General features: G+C 66.7%; 3 protein-coding genes across 3 annotated transcripts; 2 read left to right on the plus strand and 1 right to left on the minus strand.

The window, feature by feature from the left end:
- Positions 1–887: 887 nt before the first annotated feature.
- On the minus strand, positions 888–6,651 carry MESP2 (mesoderm posterior bHLH transcription factor 2). The gene is made up of 3 exons (XM_039491721.1): positions 6,639–6,651; positions 1,959–2,800; positions 888–995 (listed from the first exon to the last, which is right to left on the minus strand). Exons 1-3 carry the CDS (start codon positions 6,649–6,651, stop codon positions 888–890), a joined length of 963 nt encoding a protein of 320 aa, XP_039347655.1.
- A 3,520-nt stretch (positions 6,652–10,171) lies between these two features.
- On the plus strand, positions 10,172–11,566 carry LOC120373368 (mesoderm posterior protein 1-like). The gene is made up of 2 exons (XM_039491722.1): positions 10,172–10,921; positions 11,513–11,566. The coding sequence occupies exons 1-2, from the start codon at positions 10,172–10,174 to the stop codon at positions 11,564–11,566; spliced, it is 804 nt and encodes a 267-aa protein (XP_039347656.1).
- Positions 11,567–11,667: 101 nt separating this feature from the next.
- LOC120373369 (gonadotropin-releasing hormone II receptor-like) lies at positions 11,668–22,303 on the plus strand. The gene is made up of 5 exons (XM_039491723.1): positions 11,668–11,791; positions 15,653–15,942; positions 19,263–19,832; positions 21,005–21,209; positions 21,843–22,303. Exons 1-5 carry the CDS (start codon positions 11,668–11,670, stop codon positions 22,301–22,303), a joined length of 1,650 nt encoding a protein of 549 aa, XP_039347657.1.

Genomic DNA, 22,303 nt, shown 5'->3' on the forward strand with positions numbered 1-22,303 from the left:
CTCCCAGAGCTGGGCCTGCCCAGGGCCCACTCGCTCCCACCTGAGCCACTCCGCCCAGCACCCGCCCACGCCCAGAGCCACCCCTGCTCCCCAGTACCTGCCTGATCCTAGAGCTGCTTCCCCCCAACCGCACCCGCCCGCTCCCAGAGCCACCCCCCCAGCACCCGCCTGCTCCCAGAGCCAGGCCCCCAGTCCTCACCTGCTCTGAGAGCCGGCCCACACAGCACCCACCCGCTCCCAGAGTGGGGCCTGCCCAGTGCCCACCCACTCCCAGAGCCACCCCCCCAGCACCCGCCGGCTCCCCGAGCCGTTCCCTGTCCCCCAGCACCAGGCCTGCCTGTGCCCACCCACTCCCAGAGCCACCCCCCCAGCACCCGCCTGCTCCCAGAGCCAGGCCCCCAGTCCCCACCCATTCCGAGAGCTGCCCGCCCCAGCGCCCGCCTGCTCCCAGAGCCGTTCCCTGTCTCCCAGTACCCGCCTGCTCCCAGAGCCGGGCCTGCCCAGGGCCCACTCGCTCCCACCTGAGCCACTCCGCCCAGCACCCGCCCACGCCCAGAGCCACCCCTGCTCCCCAGTACCTGCCTGATCCTAGAGCTGCTTCCCCCCGACAGCACCCGCCCGCTCCCAGAGCCCACTCAGTGAGCAACAAACCCGGCTGAGTGACCCTACAATAACAAAGCAGCAGGAGCAAGGGCAGGATGTAAAGGGTTTAATCAGAAAGGCCTTTCCCTGCCAGGCACAGCCAGTGTGACGAGCGGGGCCCCGGCAGGGACCTGCTGCGAGCGGAGCTGCTGCACTGAGCGCTAGTCCGTGAAGAGCCTCGTAGCTCCGCACCCAAACGCGGCCGATGTCCTGCTTCTCATCACCTCTTCAGTGCCAGCTTCCCCTCATTCCTGCTGCTGGACCGGCTCTGCCGGGATGGCCCTGTGGTGGCTGCAGGCTGGCTGGGGGCTGGGGTCAATGGACCACTCCAGGCCTGGCGACATGGGCCCTGCCTTGTGCCAAAGGAAAAGGCGTGTTTAACAAGGTGCCAGGCGGGCCGGCCGGGGTGAGGCGCACTACAGGCCCCGCCAGACTCCACTGCCCCCAGTTCTCAGGCACCCCCTTGCCCAGGGCGCTGCAGGGACAGGGCCTGTGCACCTCAGCTGCATTGTGAGGGAGCATTTCCCCTCCCCGCTAGGCTCCGCGTCGCCCCAGCCTCTGGCCGAGGGGCCCATTACACAGCCCCTTGGCGTCGTGGGCGGGGCACACTCGGGGCGCTGCACATTATGCCCCTGGCCAGGCCTCCTGCTCTGCAGCATGGGAGGGTCCTGGGGTCCCTGCAGCAGCCCCCCGGGGTTGGCCTTGGCACGGAGAGCAGACCCTTGTTTCCGACCAGATGCTCCCTCCCGTGCAGCCGGGGAGCACGTGGTACAGACCTAGCACGTCTGCACAGGCTCTGAAGCTGCAGTGTGCTGTGCCCCCGCATTGCCCACATCCTTCCCTGGGCTCCCAGCACAGAACCCGCCTCGCCCGGGCAGGGCACAGATCCAGGTGCACCGGTAGCACCTGGCTGTCACGGCAGACCCTTGGGGCTCCATGCCCAGTGGCATGGGTGGCTGAGCCCTGGCACTGAACACCAAGCCGGGGGGGGGGGCGCTTTCTGCGTTGCTTGGGCAGAGTGGCCCACGGGACCCCAGGGGGGCAGAGAGAGGCACATTAAAGGGAGGCTCCTGGCTTCCAAGCTGCTGCTGCTGGAGGAGTCTGAGGAGCCAGTCCAGATCTCTCCGGCTTGGCATTCCAATCAGAACCATCCCGCCAGTGCCCCGGGCTTGCCCCGTGCAGAGCCCACGGGCTGCAAGCAGGCACTACGGCCCACCTGCTTGGATCCCCTAGGGGAATCTGGCCAGGTGTGGATGCTGCCAGCCTCCTGCCGGCATATGGGGCAGGGAAGGGGCCCCCCAGAGTGCAGTGCGTACCTGGTAGAAAGCAGCCAGCAGGGGGCAGTGCGTGACCGATGTCCAGTGCCTTGCGTCTGTGGCTCTGATGCCGCTGGGCTCCGGGGGGGCTGCCGGCTCAGTGCAGGATCCCCAGGATGCTGCGCCATGGGGCTCTGGAGGGCTCCCTGCCTTGGGGCGGGAGGTGGGCAAGCCCCAGGCCATTATGTCTGAGATGTGGGCCCCATGGAGCTCCGGGGGAGTCCCTGTTTCAGAGCAGGAGGTGGGTGACACCCAGGATGCTGCTCCAGTACTTTGAGTCCAAACCAGCTCGGGGGGTGTCCCTGCGGCAGGGCAGCAGGTGGGCGACACCCAGGATTCTGCAGCTGGGGGGGACCCCTCCCACGGGGCTGGAGATGCTGCCCGGAGGCCAGGGGTCCTGGCCTGGCAGCACCCCAGCCCCTCGGGGCACAGCTGGCAGTGCCGGCGTGGGCCCTCTCTCCTCTGGGCCAGCGTCTCCTCGCTGAGCCCCAGCAGCTCCGACAGGTGGGAGATGTAGCGGATGGCGAGGCGCAGGGTCTCGATCTTGGTCAGGCTCTGGCCGGCCGGTGCCACCGAGGGGGGCAGGTAGCGTCGCAGGGTGTGGAGAGCCTTGGACAGGTTCCTCATGCGCAGCTTCTCCCGCTCGCTGGCGCTCTGCCTCTGCCCGCCGCCCGCCCTGCCCGGTGCCCTCTGGCTGCTGCGGCAGGGATCTGCCTGGAGCCTGGGGGGCAGAGCGGGTGCTCGCCCCGGGAGGCAGCCGTGGAGGGGCTCCTGGGAAGCCAGGAGTGCAGAAGAAGGGGACAGGCTATAGGAGTCTGAGGAGGAGGTGGGAGAGGTGGAGTCTGAGTGGGCCCAGCCCCACTCCTGCAGCAGGGCCTGGCTCGGGAGCTGCTGGAGCTCCTGGGCTAGGAGCCGGGCAGGACAGCTGGCCATGGCGTCAGGGCTTGGGGCTTCCCAGGCTGTGTGTGGGGAGAGCGCAGCAGCCCTGGGCTTTATGCTGAGGCCGGAGGTGTGAAGTGGCACCTTCGCAGGTTGCATGGAGGTGTCAAAACCCACAGAGGCCTGGCTGGGACTGAGGCAGGAGGCCCCTGGGAAAGCCAGCCCCATTTGCAGAGGTGTCAGTTCTGACTCCTCTGCCCTTTAATTGGGGCTGCCTGAGCTGGGAAGTGTGCAGGGGCCAATTCACATGGCAGTGAGAGCTGCTAATTTTCTTACCATCCCTCCTCACGTCAACCAGCACAAGCCCACAATGCCCCGGGCTGGGCCAGCGGGAGCTCCTCAGTGCCGGCTGCGCGGGGACCTTGACCGTCCCCAGGAGAGAGCCCCCGCGTGCTTTGCCATCGCTAATGCTGGGTGTGCTAACCTCCTGCTGGAGCGCAGTGCTCAGAGGGCAGGGCTGGGCCGGCGGGGAAAGCCCAGGACACCTGGGGCCCATTCCCAGCTCCATCAGCCGCACGCTGCTGCAGGGGGCAGACTGGGAGATTTCAGGTGTGGTCACCTGTCTGCATGACCCTGACTTAATTCCTGGCTGAATGGAGTCGGTCGGTTACATCTAATTCAATGATGAGAATCCACCATGCCCCTTGTAAGTTGTTCCAGTTACCTGTCCTGGGAAACACCCACGCTACTTTTCCAGGCTGAATTTGTCAAGCTTCAGCTGCCAGATGTTAGATCATATTAGACCTTCCTCTGCTAGATTAAAGTGCAACAAGCACTGAAACGTGGAGTCTGGCGGGGCACCTGGCCCGGCTTTCCCTGCCCCAAACCTGGGGTCCACATGGCTCCTGGCCTCCCCTACCCCCCAGAACCCGGGGTCCGCGTGGCTCCTGGCCTGGCCTCCCCTCCCCCCCAGAACCCGGGGTCCGCGTGGCTCCTGGCCTGGCCTCCCCTCACCCCCGAACCCGGGGTCCGCGTGGCTCCTGGCCTGGCCTCCCCTCCCCCCCCCCCCAGAACCTGGGGTCCGCGTGGCTCCTGGCCTGGCCTCCTCCCCGAGCCTGGGGTCTGCTTGGCTCCTGGCCTGGCCTCCCCTCCCCCCCAGAACCCGGGGTCCGCGTGGCTCCTGGCCTGGCCTCCCCTCCCCCCCAGAACCCGGGGTCTGTGTGGCTCCTGGCCTGGCCTCCCCTCCCCCCAGACCCCGGGGTCCGCGTGGCTCCTGGCCTGGCCTCCCCTCCCCCACCAGAACCCGGGTCCGCGTGGCTCCTGGCCTGGCCTCCCCTATCCCCAGAACCCGGGTCCGTGTGGCTCCTGGCCTGGCCTCCCCTCCCCCAGAACCCGGGTCCGCGTGGCTCCTGGCCTGGCCTCCCCTCCCCAGAACCCGGGGTCCGCGTGGCTCCTGGCCTGGCCTCCTCCCCCAGAACCCGGGTCCGCGTGGCTCCTGGCCTGGCCTCCCCTATCCCCCCCGAACCCGGGGTCCGTGTGGCTCCTGGCCTCGCCTCCCCTCCCCCCAGAACCCAGGATCCGCGTGGCTCCTGGCCTGGCCTCCCCGCCCCCAGAACCCGGGTCCGCGTGGCTCCTGGCCTGGCCTCCTCCCCGCCAGAACCCAGGGTCCGCGTGGCTCCTGGCCTGGCCTCCCCTCCCAGAACCCGGGGTCCGCGTGGCTCCTGGCCTGGCCTCCTCCCCCAGAACCCGGGTCCGCGTGGCTCCTGGCCTGGCCTCCCCTCCCAGAACCCGGGTCCGCGTGGCTCCTGGCCTGGCCTCCCTCCCAGAACCCAGGATCCGCGTGGCTCCTGGCCTGGCCTCCCCTCCCAGAACCCGGGTCCGCGTGGCTCCTGGCCTGGCCTCCCCCCCCAGAACACGGGGTCCGTGTGGCTCCTGGCCTGGCCTCCCCTCCCCCCCGCAGACCCCGGGGGCCGCGTGGCTCCTGGCCTGGCCTCCCCTCCCAGAACCCAGGATCCGCGTGGCTCCTGGCCTGGCCTCCTCCCCAGAACCCGGGGTCCACGTGGCTCCTGGCCTGGCCTCCCCTCCCAGAGCCTGGGGTCCGCGTGGCTCCTGGCCTGGCCTCCCCCCCCCAGACCCCGGGGTCCGCGTGGCTCCTGGCCTGGCCTCCCCTCCCCCCCCCAGAGCCTGGGGTCCGCGTGGCTCCTGGCCTGGCCTCCCCTCCCCCCCCCAGACCCCGGGGTCCGCGCCTGGTCTCAGTCCCCAGCCAGGCGCCCAGGCCCTGCTTCCCCTATTCCCCCTTCCCCCAGTGCTGCTGCTCGGCGGTGGGGGATCCAGGGGGCTCTGGGCCCTGGTGTCACCGGGTAGCTCTACTTTGGCCCAGCCCAACCACCCCTGGCAGTGCTGGCTGGGGCCAGGGGGCCCTCGGGCCCAGCTCTCCCGCTGGGGCAGCCCCTGCCTGGCTGGGGGAGGTTCCTGGGGCACATCCTAGGGCTCGCGCTCATGCTGCCCTGGGGGCGTCTCTCGGGGTGATTCCTGCGTGAGCCGGGCCAGGCTGCCGCCCCCGGGGGTGGCCTGGCTTGTGTCTCCCTGTGAGTGCAGAGCAGGGCCTGGCCGCACACTGGGCTCAGCTGTTTGCACAAGTGCCACCTTGCCGGGCCCGCGGGTGGGGTTGCCACCCCTCCAGGATTGGCCGGGCGTGTCCCGGACTCGGCATCGAGCTCCCGGTGGCTACTGAGAGCAATCCGGGAGATCTGCATACGTACAGTACAATTAATGCCATCACGTCATGGTGGGAAAAACAATCTCCCGGAATAGCTTTAGGCAGAGTCGGCAGCTGGGCCACGGGCCAAGATCCAGCCTTCCTGCCACCTGCGGAGCTGGGCCACAGACCTCCTTCCGGGGCGCTCCTGGCCCCCGCTGCCCCCCCACCCGTGCCCCACGCCAGCCTGGCACATGGCACAATGGGGCACTCGGGTAGGCTCTGGGCAGGAGGGTTAGGGCGCCCCAGTGGCAGTTGGGGTACGAGCCCCTAGACTGACAGGCTGGGCTGGGGGGACCCCGCGGGGGGGGGTGGGGGTGGGACCAGCATCGTCCACGAGGGGCTCTTGTTCCTTGCCCTGCAGCAGCTGGTGCCGGCTACTGTCCGAGAAGGATGCTGCTAAGTGGAGCCCTCTGCTGAGCCAGGCTGGCAGTTCCTGTGCCCCGTGTCACCCCATCCAGCGCTCTGTGAGTGGCTTTGTGCTGCTACGTGTCTGTTCCGCACTGAGGGGCCTGACGGTGTGTCTGTGACACGCCCTGCACACACGTGCTCTGTGACACGCCCTGCACACATGTGCTCTGTGACACACCCTGCACACACACGCTCTGTGACACGCCCTGCACACACATGCTCTGTGACACACCCTGCACACACGTGCTCTGTGACTCACCCTGCACACACGTGCTCTGTGACACGCCCTGCACACACGTGCTCTGTGACACACCCTGCACACACACGCTCTGTGACATGCCCTGCACACATGTGCTCTGTGACACGCCCTGCACACACACACTCTGTGACACACCCTGCACACATGTGCTCTGTGACACACCCTGCACACATGTGCTCTGTGACACACCCTGCACACACGTGCTCTGTGACACCCCCTGCACCCGTGCTCTGTGACATGCCCTGCACACACATGCTCTGTAACATGTACTGCACACACATGCTCTTTGACATGTCCTGCACACGTGCTCTGTGACACGCCCTGCACATTGTGCTCTGTGACATGCGCTGCATACACGTGCTCTGTGACTCACCTTGCACACACATGCTCTGTGACTCGCCCTGCACACGTGCTCTGTGACACGCCCTGCACAACACACCCTGCACACACATGCTCTGTGACATGCCCTGCACACATGTGCTCTGTGACACGCCCTGCACACACATGCTCTGTGACTCACCCTGCACACACATGCTCTGTGACATGCCCTGCACACGTGCTCTGTGACTCACCCTGCACACACATGCTCTGTGACATGCCCTGCACATATGCTCTGTAACATGTACTGCACACACATGCTCTTTGACATGTCCTGCACACGTGCTCTGTGACACGCCCTGCACATTGTGCTCTGTGACATGCGCTGCATACACGTGCTCTGTGACTCACCTTGCACACACATGCTCTGTGACTCGCCCTGCACACGTGCTCTGTGACACGCCCTGCACATATGCTCTGTAACATGTACTGCACACACATGCTCAGCGACACACCCTGCACACACGTGCTCTGTGACATGCCCTGCACACATGCTCTGTGACACGCCCTGCACACACATGCTCTGTGACTCACCCTGCCCACACATGCTCTGTGACATGCCCTGCACACACGTGCTCTGTGACTCACCCTGCACACACATGCTCTGTGACATGCCCTGCACACACGTGCTCTGTGACATGTTCTGCTCCTGAGCTGGCCAGAATGGTCCAAGCCCCAAGGGACTCAAAGGACTAGGCCGGCGTCCGTTCCTGATGACGCCGCTGGGAAGGGGAGGCTCCCATGTGCGTGTGCCGGGGGCAGTACGGGGTGGGAGTGAACCCCACCGTCAGCACTGCACGGAGCGCGCTCTCTGGAGAGGGGCAGGGGTAGCGCCGGCCGTCCACGCAGGGGAGTGCAGGGAGCGGGGGGTGAGGAATGGGGCAGGTGAGCCCTCAGCATCCCCTCACCAGCCCCTCCTGGGCACACGCTGCGTTTGCTGGGAGGTGTCGCTGCACGCAGCCCCTGCAGCGCTGCGCTCGGGCTGGGCACATAGTGAGGAGCTCCCTGGGGAGCTCCCAGCTCGGGGAAGGGGCCGAATAATTGATTCCATATGGTGCTGTGGGCCTGGGGCTTGGGAAGCTTCCTCCTGAGGGGGGCAGAAGCCATGGGGCGGGGGTTGCAGCTGAGGCCAGGGGCCGAGCGCCGGCAGCGCACAGGATGGCAGGGAGAGGTGAGGTGGGGGCTCAGCGCTCCCGGTGGGGGGCGACTGGATAGAGATCACCAAGGGCAGGTACCCCAGAGTCGCTGGGAGGTTCCCGGCGCTGGTGAGGGGCATCCCAGGACACCCCAGGAGTGAGGGGCCAGGGTCCCCATAGCGCGGACGGGATGGACGCTGGAGCCAGCATCACTCCCCTGCAGGGACCCCCCTCCATTGGAGGGGGTAGGGGGCTCTGACCTTTCATCTCCGGCTGGGAGAGCTCGGGCTACCCCTGGGTTCCCAGCGCAGGCCTGGCAGGGAGAAACGCCAGCACTTGTCAAAACCCAGGGCGGGCGGGCGGGGGGGGAAGGCCCCCCCCCAGCTCCCTGCCCATGGAGTCCCCAGCCAGGGCATCCACCAAGGGGATACGGGAGCTGGGACGGGGGCAGAGAAGGGGGCAAGTGGAAATGAGAGAGGGGAACAGGCAGGAGACCCCAAGCCCTGGGGCTGGGAGATGGCATGAGACCCGTTTCCTGGCCTGGCCTGGCCTTCCCTCAGCCCCAGAACCTGTATAAGCGTGTGTGTGTGAACACACCTTTATTAGTGCAGGGTGGGGCTATGTACACACCTGTAGTAGTGTGAGGTCCATGTACACGCCTGTAGTAGTGCAAGGGGGAGCAGTGTCCATGCCTGTACTCGTGCAGGGGTGTGTGTGTCTGTTACACGCCTGTATTCGTGTGGGGGTTGTGCAGTCCAGTATTAGTGGCTGGCCCGTGTACACGTCTGTATTGTGCGGGGTTGCGTGTGTGTGTACACATCTGGGTCAGTGCGGCGGGTACCTGTGCACACACCTGTGTGTGTGTGTCTGTGTACACACCAGTATCAGTGTGGGGCCCAGTATTTTGGAAGCACGTCCCACCCCACATTCCCTTGAGAGCCTCTCCCCCTTCTGTTTTCTTTTCCAGAATTGCCACACTGGGTTTCCGTGGTAACCTTTACACCAGTCGTGTCAAGTGCCAGCTGCACTGGGCCTGGGAACGCAGCCCGGGGGTCCCTCCCAGCTCTTCACGCCCTCCCTCCCTCCGCCCCGTAGTGAGAACCCGCTGGCTCCAGGGGGACGTGGGCTGGTGGTGGAGGGGGCTGTGGTTCCACCCGTGACACTGCCTTGGGTCTGGACTTCTCATTATGAGCGAGGGGCCCAGCTGGTTGGGAAAATCCTGGCGTAGCCCAGCCTGAGAACTTGGTGCTTGGTGGAGAGCTGCCCGCACGTTCCCAGCCCTGGGGAGCTGGGTCTGCCCCGCCCCATGGCAGCTACGCCAGCAAAGAGCATCTCACCCCCGTGCCCCCCCCCACATGCTGATGGGCAGCAGCAGACAGACAGACAGACAGACCCTCCTTCCTGCCTCCCCCCCCCCCCCCCAGCCAGCAGGCCAGGTGGGGGCAGGGCCCCTGAGCCAGGGCCTGGATGTGATAGCGGCTCCTGGGCTCATTAGTGGCAGGGTGTGAAATGCCATTAGCCTGGGCTGGGCGGGGCAGGCTGCTCTGGCTCCCTCGCTCTCTCTCGCCCCCCTTGGCCCAGGGGGCCCAGCGCCTCCTGGTAGCCTGCAGGGCAGCACAGCACAAGCCCCTGCCCAGGCCGTGCAGGGGGAGCGTCCCTGGGTTGCTGGGCCCCTCCCCAGAACTGGCTGGGGAATCAGGGTCCAGAGCTGGGGTTGGGCCCGACGCTCCAGCATCCCCGGGGGGATGGGTTTTGGTTCGGATCCTGCTCTAGGAGGCACCTGCCCCCTGCGCCCCCCGGCCCAAGCCCTGCCCCCAGCTCACACTGAGTGAGGACGAGTCTCCTGCCCCATCACTCAGGGCAGGGCCCGGCCAGGTTTGAGTAGGATAATGCTGAGCACCTGGGCATGCAGCCCGGACTCCTGGGTTCTTTTCCTCCCTGTGTGGGTTTGGATCTCTGTCCCCCACCGTGTACCGTGGGCTGCTGGCACTGCCCCTAGGAACAGACACAGCCGCCGGGCGCCCTCCCGCGTATGCCCTTGGCAGTGGGGTGCAAGCTGCCCCCTCTGAGCGGGTGGGGGCCCAGCCCAGCCACACAGAGCCGCCCTGTGCCCTCACCAGCCCGCTGGGCATGGGGCACCTGGGCAGGCTCTGTCGCAGGCCGGCAGCTGGGGCTCCGTGGGGTCAGTGACCTGTCACACAGCTCCACCCCAGCTGGGGTAAAATTCAACACCAGCCTGTTCAAAGGAGCCCTCTCCCCCAGGCCCCCCAGCCCCCCAGGGCTTTGATGTGCTGATGGTCCCTGCGAAGGTGCCACTTCACACCTCCGGCCTCAGCATAAAGCCCGGGGCTGCTGCGCTCTCCCCACACGCAGCCTGGGAAGCCCCGACGCCATGGCCAGCTCTCCTGCCCAGCTCCTAGCCCAGGATCTCCAGCTGCTCCCAAGCCAGGCCCTGCTGCAGGAGTGGGGCAGGGTCCCGCCCAGCACGGAGGGGTACAGCAGCTGCTCCCCAACACCCTCCACCGACTCCTGTGGCCTCTCGCCCCTCTACCCGCTCTGCCCAGCTCCCCAGGAGCCCTGCAGCAGCTGCCCTGCAGCCCCGAGCCTGGTGCTGACGCCAAGACGCAGAGCTGGCCTGTGCCCAGCCTACGGGAGCAGGAAGGGCGTCCGGGGCAGGGCGGGCGGCGGGCAGAGGCAGAGCGCCAGCGAGCGGGAGAAGCTGCGCATGAGGAACCTGTCCAAGGCTCTCCACACCCTGCGACGCTACCTGCCCCCCTCGGTGGCACCGGCCGGCCAGAGCCTGACCAAGATCGAGACCCTGCGCCTCGCCATCCGCTACATCTCCCACCTGTCGGAGCTGCTGGGGCTCAGCGAGGAGACGCTGGCCCAGAGGAGAGAGAGCCCACGCCGGCACTGCCAGCTGTGCCCCGAGGGGCTGGGGTGCTGCCAGGCCAGGACCCCTGGTCTCCGGGCAGCATCTCCAGCCCCGTGGGAGGGGTCCCCCCCAGCCGCAGAGTCCTGGGTGTCGCCCATCTGCTGCCCTGCCGCAGGGACACCCCCTGAGCTGCACAGGGCACGAATCCAGGATGCGGGGCCGATGCTGCTGCCAGCTGAGTTTGCAGACATGGGTCTGTCCTCCCAGGTACGTTCGCTCTCTGCCCCCTCCTCATCTAGGCTGTGTCCTGAGTTTACCTGCCAGAGTAACCCCCGCGGTGCATATTCAGTGGCACAGATCTGGGGAACCCACATTCTGCCTGGCCTGATGCTGTGACTGGCAGGCGAGCTGGAGCTGAGAATCAGGCACTCCCCAAATTCCTGGCCACTTGTAATGGCCCGTGGGCCGGGTCCTGCGAGGAAGGAGGGCAGCATGCACTGCTGGGGGGCGGAGGGCAGTGGGGAAGGGTTTTCCCGGGCGGATGCTGAGGCATGGAGAGCGGGGAATGACGTGCTCAGGGCTACTCGGCCGATCAGCACAGCAGAGCCCGGAGGGGCTCTGACCACAGGCACCCCCCTTCCCTGGCCCTTGGAATCAGCTTCGGCTGACAGGGCAGAGCGAATGACTCAGTGCCCTCGCTCCACAGGGTCGCTGGCCCTGCTCCTGTCTGTGCCCTCCAGGGGCAGTTTGTGGGTCCCGCTCAGAGGGCCCCCCACTCCATCCGGCTCCCAGAGACAGCGCCCAGAGAGTCTGGCCTTGGCTGTGTTGCTCCACTGATCCCTGTGCTCCTCTCTGCAGGATCTCTCCGGCGAGCTCCTCTCCCTCCTGGAGGCCCTGCTTCCCCAGGACTGATCGGCCACTGCCCAGCCCAGGGACAAGCCTGAGAAGCAGCCGGTGGCAGAACGAGTCCTTGTGAGCCCAGGCAGCTCGGCTGGAGAGGGCCACACGCACGAATGCTGTCGCTGGCTGACGACTCTGCCCTGGATCATGCGCCCACTTCTGGGGACAATGCAGCTGTGCGTGGCCATGCAGGCGTGGGGCACGCTGGGGACATGCAGGCGTGGGGCACATGCAGGGGTAGGAGGGTATTTATTGAGTTGTGCAGGGGTGGGAGGGTATTTATCGAGTTATGCCAGGGTGGGAGGGTATTTATCGAGGGTATTTATCGAGTTATGCCAGGGTGGGAGGGTATTTATCGAGTTATGCCAGGGTGGGAGGGTATTTATCGAGTTGTGCCGGGGTGGGAGGGTATTTATCGAGTTATGCCAGGGTGGGAGGGTATTTATCGAGATGTGCCGGGGTGGGAGGGTATTTATCGAGTTGTGCCGGGGTGGGAGGGTATTTATCGGCTTATTTCCAGGCCAGGGGACAATAGATGAAGGGCTTTGAAAGCTGATGTGATGCTGTGAATGAATAAACCCATGTCTGTGACCTCCTGCCTCTTGCTGCGGTGGGGTCCAGGGGAGTGGGGGGAGGGAAGGGGGAGCCATTATGGATCAATACGTGTCTCCGCTTCGGCCTCCTAGCCAGAACTGGCCCTGCGGCTTGGGAGGAGGCTGCCCTGCTGTTAGGGCACTGGGCGGAGAGCCCGGACTCCTGGGTTCCAGTCCTGGCTTGGCCACTGAGCTCACGCCCCAGCAGTGGGATCCATGATAACCCCTGGGTGGGTAGACAGCGCTTTGGTGTGGGGGCCTGTTGGGCAGGTCCCTTTGCCCGGCCTCTGGGCCTCTGTCTCCCTCGGTCCCACTTGGGGAAGATGCCATGTGAGCGCTTTGCCTGCAGGAGGGATTCTCCTGAGCGGTGCGGGGCCCCTCCCGTGGTGGCAGGGGAGGACCCACGGTTCCCATCCTCCCTCACATCCCTGTGACCCCATGGGACCAGCAGGGCGCACTGGGTTGGGGCCCCACCATGCTGGGAGACTTGAACCTGCCTGTATGTGAGGTCCCTTGGCTGGGGCCCACGAGGAGCCCCTGCCTCAGCTGTCTTAAGGAGCCAGGGAGGCCACTGCCCTGGTTGGGGGGGATGGGGCCCCTGCTCTCCTCTGCCCTCTCCTGCATGCACAGGCCTGGGAGTGCTCTGCAAGGGGCCGTCCTGCCTTCCCCGGGGCTGGGTGCCCCCAACACATGGCCTGGCTACTGGGGCTCATTAAAGATCCCCTGGGGTGGGTGAGCTCAGCCCGTGTCCTGCCCCGTTCCTGTGTGGCCTCACTTGGCCTCACTAGAGTCCATTGAATGCAGGATGCTTCTGAGCTTCCTGTTCTAACATGCTGTGTCATTTTGCTGCCGCATCCCACCCCAGAGGTGGCTGCATTTCCGCAGGGGGTGAGTGATCTCAGTGTATGGGGTGGCAAGCCCTTTGGGATAGACGGTGGGGTGGTAGTTACACATGATATCAGTGGTGAGACTGTGGCTCTGTGCCCGTTTATCTCACAGCCCTGTCCCTCTGTGGGAAAAGGGCTGTCAGAGGCCCAGCTCACGGGGGCAGGACAGACACGACAGAAGAGGATCAGGATTCAGCCCCAGATAAATAGATGGGGGTCCCATGAGACCTGGACCCTGGGCAGAGCGCTCTGCAATGCCCTGGCAGGGAAGGCGGGCACAGCTGCTGGGGCAGGGTGTGAAACCTCCCAGTGCAGGAGGCAGCAGCTGCGGGGTGGGTGGGAATTGGGGAACGTGATCACAGCTGTTCCCTGGGGAGTGGGGCAGCTGGCGTAAGGGGCTGGGGGGGATCCCAGCCCAGGACTCTTGGCAGGTAATAGGGTCAGAGCTGTGTGGCTGCATTTCCCACCCCAATGCCCAGGGGCTGCTTTCCTGAGAGCCCAGACTCTGCCCAGGGCCTGGCTCCAGGCGTGGGGGCATCGCGGGGGTGGCAGGGAGCACGGGCTCGGGGGATGTGGGGCAGAGCGGGGCCTGTGAGGGTTGGGTCCAGGGCTCAGCTCTGCTAGGCTCCCTGCCTGTGCTGGCTCCCAGCATGGGGGTGGCCGTGGGGCGGCTCCGCTCCTGGGGGCTTGGCCTGGGGTGGCTGGGAGAGCCCATTACAGGGCTGGTGCTAATGGGGATTGACAGGGAGATGCTAATAGACCAGAGGAGGCTCCATCTCCTCCCCGCTCCCCCGGCTCTGGGGCGGGGGCTGGGCAGCTAATGAGCCCCACTTAGCTGTGAACTGACTTGCTAATAACATTAATTCCTTCTGCCGGGACACAGCCTTTGAGATGCAAAACTCCCCTGTTGTGCCAAGGGGGCCGGGCTCCCCCCAGGCCTGTGCTCCTCTGGGCACCATCGGCTCCCCCTTGGCCCGTGTTCAATGGCCCCGGGGTGCCAGCCTGCACCTCTCTCTGCAGCTGCAGCAGCCTGAGTCCATACGGGACCAGCCCTTCGTCCGGGGGCGCCCGGCCTGGAAGGGGCTGCGGAACGCAGGGCCCCAGCACCGCTGGCCATGGAGGTGGGGGTGGAATTTCATAGCAAGGCAAGGCTGCGGGGGGGGGGGGCACTGGGGCACTCAGCACCTCCACAAATAAAGGGGCTGAGCTGCTGAGAGCCCCAGAACCGCACTCTGGAGCCAGCATGACGGTCGGTTTGTCTCAGCGGATCCTGGCTCTGCCCTGGTTGGGTCCCTGTTCTGCCACCTCAGGCCACCTGTGAAGACAAACAGCAGCCCCCTGTCTGAGCCTGTCCTGGCAAATCACAGGGCAGAGGCCACGTGCTGCTCCGCTGAATGCGAGCGTGTGTGATCCCTGCACCGTGATGTGTGCGGGCAGTGCCATGATGGATGCGCAGAGCACAACTCCTGCCCGTGCATGGCAATCATATGTGATCCCTGCACCGTGATGTGTGCGGGCAGTGCCATGATGGATGCGCAGAGCACAACTCCTGCCCGTGCATGGTGAGCGTGTGATCCCTGCACCGTGACGTGTGCGGGCAGTGCCATGATGGATACGCGGAGCACAACCCCTGCCCGTGCGTGGTAAGCGTGTGATCCCTGCACCATGACGTGTGCGGGCAGTGCCGTGATGGATGCGCAGAGCACAACTCCTGCCCGTGCATGGCAATCATATGTGATCCCTGCACCGTGATGTGTGCGGGCAGTGCCATGATGGATGCGCAGAGCACAACTCCTGCCCGTGCATGGTGAGCGTGTGATCCCTGCACCATGACGTGTGCGGGCAGTGCCATGATGGATGCGCAGAGCACAACTCCTGCCCGTGCATGGTGAGCGTGTGATCCCTGCACCATGACGTGTGCGGACAGTGCCATGATGGATGCGCAGAGCACAACTCCTGCCCGTGCATGGCAATCATATGTGATCCCTGCACCGTGATGTGTGCGGGCAGTGCCATGATGGATGCGCAGAGCACAACTCCTGCCCGTGCATGGCAATCATATGTGATCACTGCACCGTGATGTGTGCGGGCAGTGCCACCATACACGTTCAGAGCGCATCCCCTGCCCATGCATGGCGAGTGTGTGTGACCCCTGCACCGTGACAGGGCTCAGGGGGGCTGTGACCCCAGGCCCAGCCCCCCTGGCCCAGACCCCAGGCCCAGCCAGCGAGAGGGAGCAGGTCCCACTCCCTGCCCCAGCAGCTGAATCCTAGACCGAGCTGCAGAGGGTCCCTCCTTGGAGAAGCTGAGGGAACTTGCTGGCCACCGCGCTGCAAACCCCCTTGGGGAAGGCTGCAGGGACAGAGTCCTGCGGGAGAAGGGATTCCTGTGCCGGGAATGGGCTCCCCAAGGGGAAGCAGAACTGGGGGGAATCGGGAGGCAGCTGGTGGTGCCCCAGGAATCCACAGGGTTCTTCCCTCTCGAGCTGCTGGGCGGGAGGAGAGCGAGGGGACCCCTGGACCTGGAAGGGGAGGATTGGGAGGAGAAGGGGGCAGACCCCCTGGGGATCTCTCCCCTGAGGTGGGAGCCAATCTCCCCATCAGGGGTTCCCCGTTCAGAGTCACTGGGGAAGCAGCCCAGAACCCGGAGAGAGGTCAAGGACCTGCTGGCTTTAGATGGGATCCAGCCGTTCAACAGCCCACGGGCCTCACCCGTGGGGCTGGCCCCCAAGGGAGACGGGATGATCTGGTTCTGTGGGGGCCATCGGAAGCTTGAAGCCATCGCAGTGTCTGACGCCGACCCCATGCCTAGGCCTGGGGAGAGCCTAGACAAGCTGAGGGGGATGGAGAACGTGGCCCTGGCAGACACTGATGACATGGGCATCTTTAGCCAGCCCTGGGAGGAACAGGTGTCCCAGGGGAAGGGGGGCTGGGCTGCCCCAAGGAGGTGGGACTGACGGTAACAGCTGGACAGTGCACGGTGGGAGTGGCAGAGGGGGTGTATCTGGGCCACAAGGTGGGGAGCGGCTGCCCAAGCCCCGAGCTGGCCAAGGCCAAGATGGGGGCTCTTAACTGAGAAAGCCCGAATCGCAGCCCAGGGTGCTGGGAGAAGACCCCGTCCCAGTTTGAACCCCAGGGGTATTGGGCTGGCAAAAGGGTTCGAGCCGCATAAACCTTCCCACATGCGGCCTGCGAGTGCCACCGAGCTCACCCGGCCTAAGGGAGGGCGTGAGACTGGACTGTCCTGGTGTAACTCACCCCAGGGAATGGGAGAGATGCTGGAGTATCCCTGGGAACGTTGGTGGGTTCGAACTTCCCCAGGTCACTGGCTGAAGTGACCTCGCTCAGTTCGGTCTCGAAGGGGGGAGAGATGTGACGAACTGGGAATGTTCTTAATGTTTGCTCTGAATACTGTGTGGGTGCCTCAGTGTCCCCTCTGCAGTTCTTAATATCTAGGTGGTGGGATCAGGGGGTGTGTGATTGCTGCAGAGCAAGGGGCCAGTGCACCTAAATGCCTGGCACTCTGTCTCCTAGCAACCGATGGCCTGGGCCCCTCCCCTGCAAAGGTGCCAACTGAAGGTGTTGGAGACAAAGAGATCAGGTGACCTCCTGGCCGGGAAAGGAGCTGAGCAGAGGAGGAGGGGCTGGAGGGGGTGGTTAGTCTGGAGCTGGCTGGGGACGAGGAGTGAGGGCAGACGTGGGTGTCTGGCTCACTGCCCCCCGGAATGGACCCGGCCGAGGGGTCCCGTTCTCTGTACCTACAAGCTCTGTTTTAGACCCTGTTCCTGTCATTGAATAAACCTCTGTGTTACTGGCTGGCTGAGAGTCACGTCTGACTGCGCAGTGGGGGTGCAGGACCCTCTGGCTGCCCCAGGCCCCCGCTGGGGTGGACTCGCTGTGGGAAGCGCACGGAGGGGCAGAGGATGCTGAATGCTCCAAGGTCAGACCCAGGAGGTGAAGCCGTGGGAGCTTCTTGCCCTGCAGACAGGCTGCTCCGAGGGAGAGGAGGCTCCCCAGAGTCCTGCCTGGCTTGGTGGGGAGCAGTTCCAGAGCATCGCCCGGGGACTCGGTGACAGGGTGTGACTTCATGGGGCTCAGTGTGTGTGTGTGTGTGTGTGCACGGGTGTGACTGCATGGGACTCAGGGGTAGTGTGTGCATGAGTGTGTGACTGTGTGTGTGAGTGTGTGACTGTGTGTGTGGGTGCCGCATGGGGGATGGGGGAGCAAAGCCTTTTGAACACGAGTTTATTACATCAAGAAGCAACATGAGCCGTCAAGGGCATCTCATCGACCGGCTGCGTCAGCGTCCAGCGAGTCACGGGGGGGCAGGTGGCAGAGTGACACAGCCCTGGGACTGGAGTGCGAGGGGAGGCTGGCTGGCGGGTAGGCCCCTGGCTGGCTCGCTGCCGCGGGGATGCAGTGCTGCCGCTAGTGCCGAGGGAGGCTCCGGACACCGAGCGGGAACCAGCAGCACCAGCTCCGACCCACGCAGAGCAGTGGAGGTGCCGAGCGAGTGGGACTTTGTGGTTGGAGGTGAGGCGGGCGGGTGAGTGGCTTGGGGCCCTGCTCCTTGTCCTCTGGGGCTTGGAGAGCTCCGTTTGCCGGCTGTCCCCGCTGCGGGGGATGCATGGGGCAGGAGTAGGCTGGGCCGGCATCCCCTTGCACGGGGTCTGGACAAGCCTGGGGGATGCAGATTGGTGCAGGCTGGGTGCGGGGGGCTGCACGGCCCCACCACCACCTCAGTGGGTGTCTGGGTGGGACCGGCCGTGGGAGCGTCTCCCACTGGTAGCGACAGCGCGGCTCCCGTTGGGACGTCCCCTCCCCGGGTATTGCTGTGGGCAGGGCACGTGCCTGTGCCCCAGCGAGTGTGGCATGGGGCACGGACGCTGACCTGGCGCATGGCTCCCAGACACCTGGCACCACGCCATGCCCGTTACCAGCCTGGGGGCACGGGGGCTGGGAGCAGGAGCAGCACCTGCCTTGCTCAGCAGAGGCTGATTGCTGGGGACTCCTCTATCCTCCCCACCCTCTTGGGGGCCAGCCTGGGCCCACTACTGAGAGCTGCCCCGGAGCAGAGACCGGATGGGGGGGTTCCCTGTGTAAGGGAGCTGCTAGGGCCAGGGTTGCTGTGGGAGCAGCTCTCTGGCTGAGGCAGGCCGGGGAGGGTGAGGTGGGCTGTGTTCTGGAAGGTGGGACAGCCCCTGCCCTCTCCTCCCCCTGCTGATCGTTAGCTGGAGCCCATCACCGCAGCGTCTGGGCTGCACAGAAAGGCAGGACCAGGGAAGTCGGTGATAGTGGGAAGGGAGGAGAAGCTGTTCCTGGCTCTCTCGGGGGCAGGGGTGGCTCTAGAAATTGGGCTGCCCCAAGCAGCGCGGAGCGCTGCGCCGCCCTTCCCCGGTCCCGCGGCAGGTCCCCTCTTCCCGCAGTCATGCCTGCGGGAGCTCAACCGGAGCCGCGGGAAGACGGGACCCGCCGCAGTCATGCCTGCGGCAGGTCCGCTTGTCCCGGGCTCCGGTGGACCTGCCGCAGGCATGCCGGCAGGAGCTCCACCGGAGCCAAATGCCGCCCCCCCGGGAAACGGCCGCCCCAAGCGCCTGCTTGGCGCGCTGGTGCCTAGAGCCGCCCCTGCTCGGGGGCCTGATGGGTCTTCAAGGAGAGCCCCACAGCCAGGGGCCGTGGCTGGCAGTGTGTCCCCCCTGTCCAAACCCCTCCAGGTTCCCGGCCCCAGCCAGGGTTCCAGGGGGCTGCCAGGAAGAGCCCCCGGCTGGCCCCCAGCACCAGCCATCAGGTGGCTGCTCCGAGAAGAGAAGCAGAGACACAAATAGCCGGTGGGGGCGGGGGAACTGCGCGTGGCAGCACCAAGCCGGGCCAGGCCCACTGCCAGGCTGGGGGGGGCAGTGTCCCATGGGGGAGCTGCCCCTCTGGCTCCAAGTGAGGGGTGTTTGGGGGGCTGGGCCTGCAGCTCCCCCTCCTGCTGAGCTCAGCTGCCCCCGGCTCCAGGCCGATTGCGCCAGTACGAGCAGGGCCTCTTCATCCAGCCACGCAAGGCCTCCCCGCCCTGCCGTGCCCAGGCCCTGCCAGGCTGCCTCTGCCCGGGGCTCAGCCCCATAAGGAGGTGCCCTGTGCAGTGCCAAGGATGTGCCTGGGGCAGGGGGCTCTGCGGGGCAGGGCGTAGCCTCGGGGGTCACACTCCCCAGGAGTGGGTGCTGACGCTGTCTGTCCGTCGCAGCAGGAGGAAGCCGGCCGGGCCCCACGTGCCCCTGCGATGAACGTCAGCCAGGGAGCGGGCACGGTGCCCTGCAGCAGCCTCCCACCCACCGAGGGCAGCTGTGGGTGGGGCCCCTGGGCCAACGGGACCGAGGGGGCCCTGCAGCTGCCCACCTTCTCCCCCGCCGCCAAGGCCCGCGTCATCCTCACCTTCGTGCTCCTCACCCTCTCGGCCACCGGCAACCTGGCGGTGCTGTGGGCGGGCGCGGGCGGGCGGCGCGGGAAGCTCTCGCACGTCCGCGTGCTCCTGCTGCACCTGGCGGTGGCCGACCTGCTGGTCACCTTCGTGGTGATGCCGCTGGACGCCGTCTGGAACATCACGGTGCAGTGGCAGGCGGGGGACCTGGCCTGCCGCCTCCTCATGTACCTCAAGCTGGTGGCCATGTACGCCTCAGCCTTCATCACCGTGGTGATCAGCCTGGACCGCCAGGCTGCCGTCCTGCGCCCGCTGGCCATCGCCCAGGCCCACACGAGGAACCGCCTCATGCTGTACGCGGCCTGGCTGCTGAGTGCCGGGCTCTCCGTGCCCCAGGTACCCGCCGGTCCCCACCCCCCAGGTACCCGCTGCCCCTCCTGCCCCGGGTACCCGCCGGTCCCCACCCCCCAGGTACCCGCTGCCCCTCCTGCCCCGGGTACCCGCCGGTCCCCAGCCCCCCGGTACCCGCTGCCCCTCCGGCCCCGGGTACCCGCTGGTCCCCACCCCCCAGGTACCCGCTGCCCCTCCCGCCCCGGGTACCCGCCGGTCCCCACCCACCAGGTACCCGCCGGTCCCCCCCCCCCCGGTACCCGCCGGTCCCCACCCCCCCGGTACCCGCTGCCCCTCCTGCCCTGGGTACCCACGGTCCCCACCCCCAGGTACCCGCCGCCCCTCCTGCCCCGGTACCCGCCGGTCCCCACCCCCAGGTACCCGCCGGTCCCCACCCCCAGGTACCCGCTGGCCCTCCCCCCCCAGATACTCGCTGCCCCTCCTGCCCTGGGTACCTGCTGGTCCCCACCCCTCAGATACCCACTGCCCCTCCAGTCCCAGGTACCCACTTCCCCTCCCACCCCAGATACCGCCCCGTTCTCTCCCCGCCCCAGGTATCTGCCCCACAGCCCCTGCTGTCCAGCCCTGGGCTCCCGCCCCAGTTCTGCCAAAGCTGCTGGTTCCCCCGCCCCACCGCAGCCTCCTGAGCGGAGCAGAGTCTGCTGGGCCAGTTAGCAATGGGTGGGGATCTTGTGCTGTTAGTTGTGTGCAGAATGGGGGCCGCTGGGCCCCCCAAACTCATCTCCCATGGAGGGGGCTCCTCACGCTGCACTGCTCCTCTCCCCGCTGGCTGAAGAGGGCTCCCAGGAGCCCACTGGGGCTGTGAGTTGGGGAGCAGCAGTGTGAGCTGGGGGTGGGCGGTGTGCGTGGAGCTCTCTGGGGGGCTCCCTCATGGAAAAGCCATTCCCAGCGGCCGTCTCTCCGGAGCTGGGCGGACGCCCCCATCTCCCTGCGGCTCAGCTCACCCCACAGGGCGTGGGGGGCTGGAACAGTCTCTTGTCCCCCAATGCCCAGGTCCCCAGCAGGCTCGCTTGGCCCACAGACGTGTGTGGTTCCAGGTGTCGGAGGGGTGGGGGGCTGGCAGAGCCTCTCCCTGTCCCGCTCGTGGCCCCGCTGGGTCGGGTGCGGCCCCACACCGGGGTCCAGCTCTCCTCTCTCTCCCTTCGCTTTGCTTCCAGCTGTTCCTGTTCCACACAGTCACCATCCGCTCCCCGCAGAACTTCACCCAGTGCACCACGCGGGGCAGCTTCCCCCGGCGCTGGCACGAGACGGCCTACAACATGCTGGGCTTCGCCTGCCTCTTCCTCCTGCCCCTGCTCATCATGGTCTGCTGCTACTCCCGCATCCTGCTGGAGATCTCCCGCCGCATGGGCTCCAGCCTCTGTGAGTGCGCTGGGGCTAGCGGCAGGAGGCTGTGGGGCTGCGTGGGCCTGGGGACACATGGGGCTGGGTGGGGCTGGGCTGGGCGTGGGCCTGGGGACACATGGGGCTGGGGGCTGGGATGGGCTGGGCGTGGGCCTGGGGACACATGGGGCTGGGTGGGGCTGGGCTGGGCGTGGGCCTGGGGACACATGGGGCTGGGGGCTGGGCGTGGGCCTGGGGACACATGGGGCTGGGGGGGGGCTGGGCTGGGCGGGGGCCTGGGGGCACATGGGGCTGGGGGGGGGCTGGGCTGGGCGTGGGCCTGGGGACACATGGGGCTGGGGGGGGCTGGGGAGACGCTGGTGGGGGCCCTGAGGCAGCTCTGGCTCATGCCGAGGGTTGGACTGCTCCTGAGTTCCAGAATCAGGCCCAAGGTCCCTGCCCCGAGGCTCGTCTGTGGGGCCCGGTTTCCCAGAGGGCTGGCTGCCCCGTGTGGAGTGGAGCAGCCAGCCTGGCCCTGGGGCTCACAGCTGGGCCCACGAGGCCGGGGAGATGCCACCGGCTAGCAGCCAAGCCCATCAGTCTGGCACGGCACGGCGTGGGGTGTGTGGTGGCTGCCTCCCGCCCTGACAGCCCTGCTCCCTGTGGCTCTAGTCTCCAAGGAGGTGCCCCTGCGCCGCTCCACCAACAACATCCCGCGGGCGCGGCTGCGTGTGCTGAAGCTGAGCCTGGTCATCGTCAGCTCCTTCATCGTGTGCTGGACGCCCTACTACCTGCTGGGCCTCTGGTACTGGTTCTGCCCCCGCGCCATGCAGGAGACGGTCTCGCAGTCCCTCACCCACGTCCTCTTCATCTTCGGCCTCCTCAACGCCTGCCTGGACCCCCTCACCTACGGCCTCTTCACCATCCCCTTCCGCAGGGGGCTGGGGCACTGCTGCCGGGGGGGGCACGCAGCGGGGCCCGAGCCCTGTTCCCCGCCAACTGGATCCTCGCGCTGCTCCGCCACCTCCTTGCACGCCAAGCGGGGCACCACGGCCCCCCCGGCGCACGAGACGCCCGCAGCCCAGAGCCACCTGGGCAATGGGGCCGGCAGCGTCGACAGCAGCTACCTGTGA

Source organism: Mauremys reevesii, linkage group 10 (genome assembly GCF_016161935.1).
Source record: "Mauremys reevesii isolate NIE-2019 linkage group 10, ASM1616193v1, whole genome shotgun sequence".
NCBI classification, from domain to species: Eukaryota; Metazoa; Chordata; order Testudines; family Geoemydidae; genus Mauremys; species Mauremys reevesii.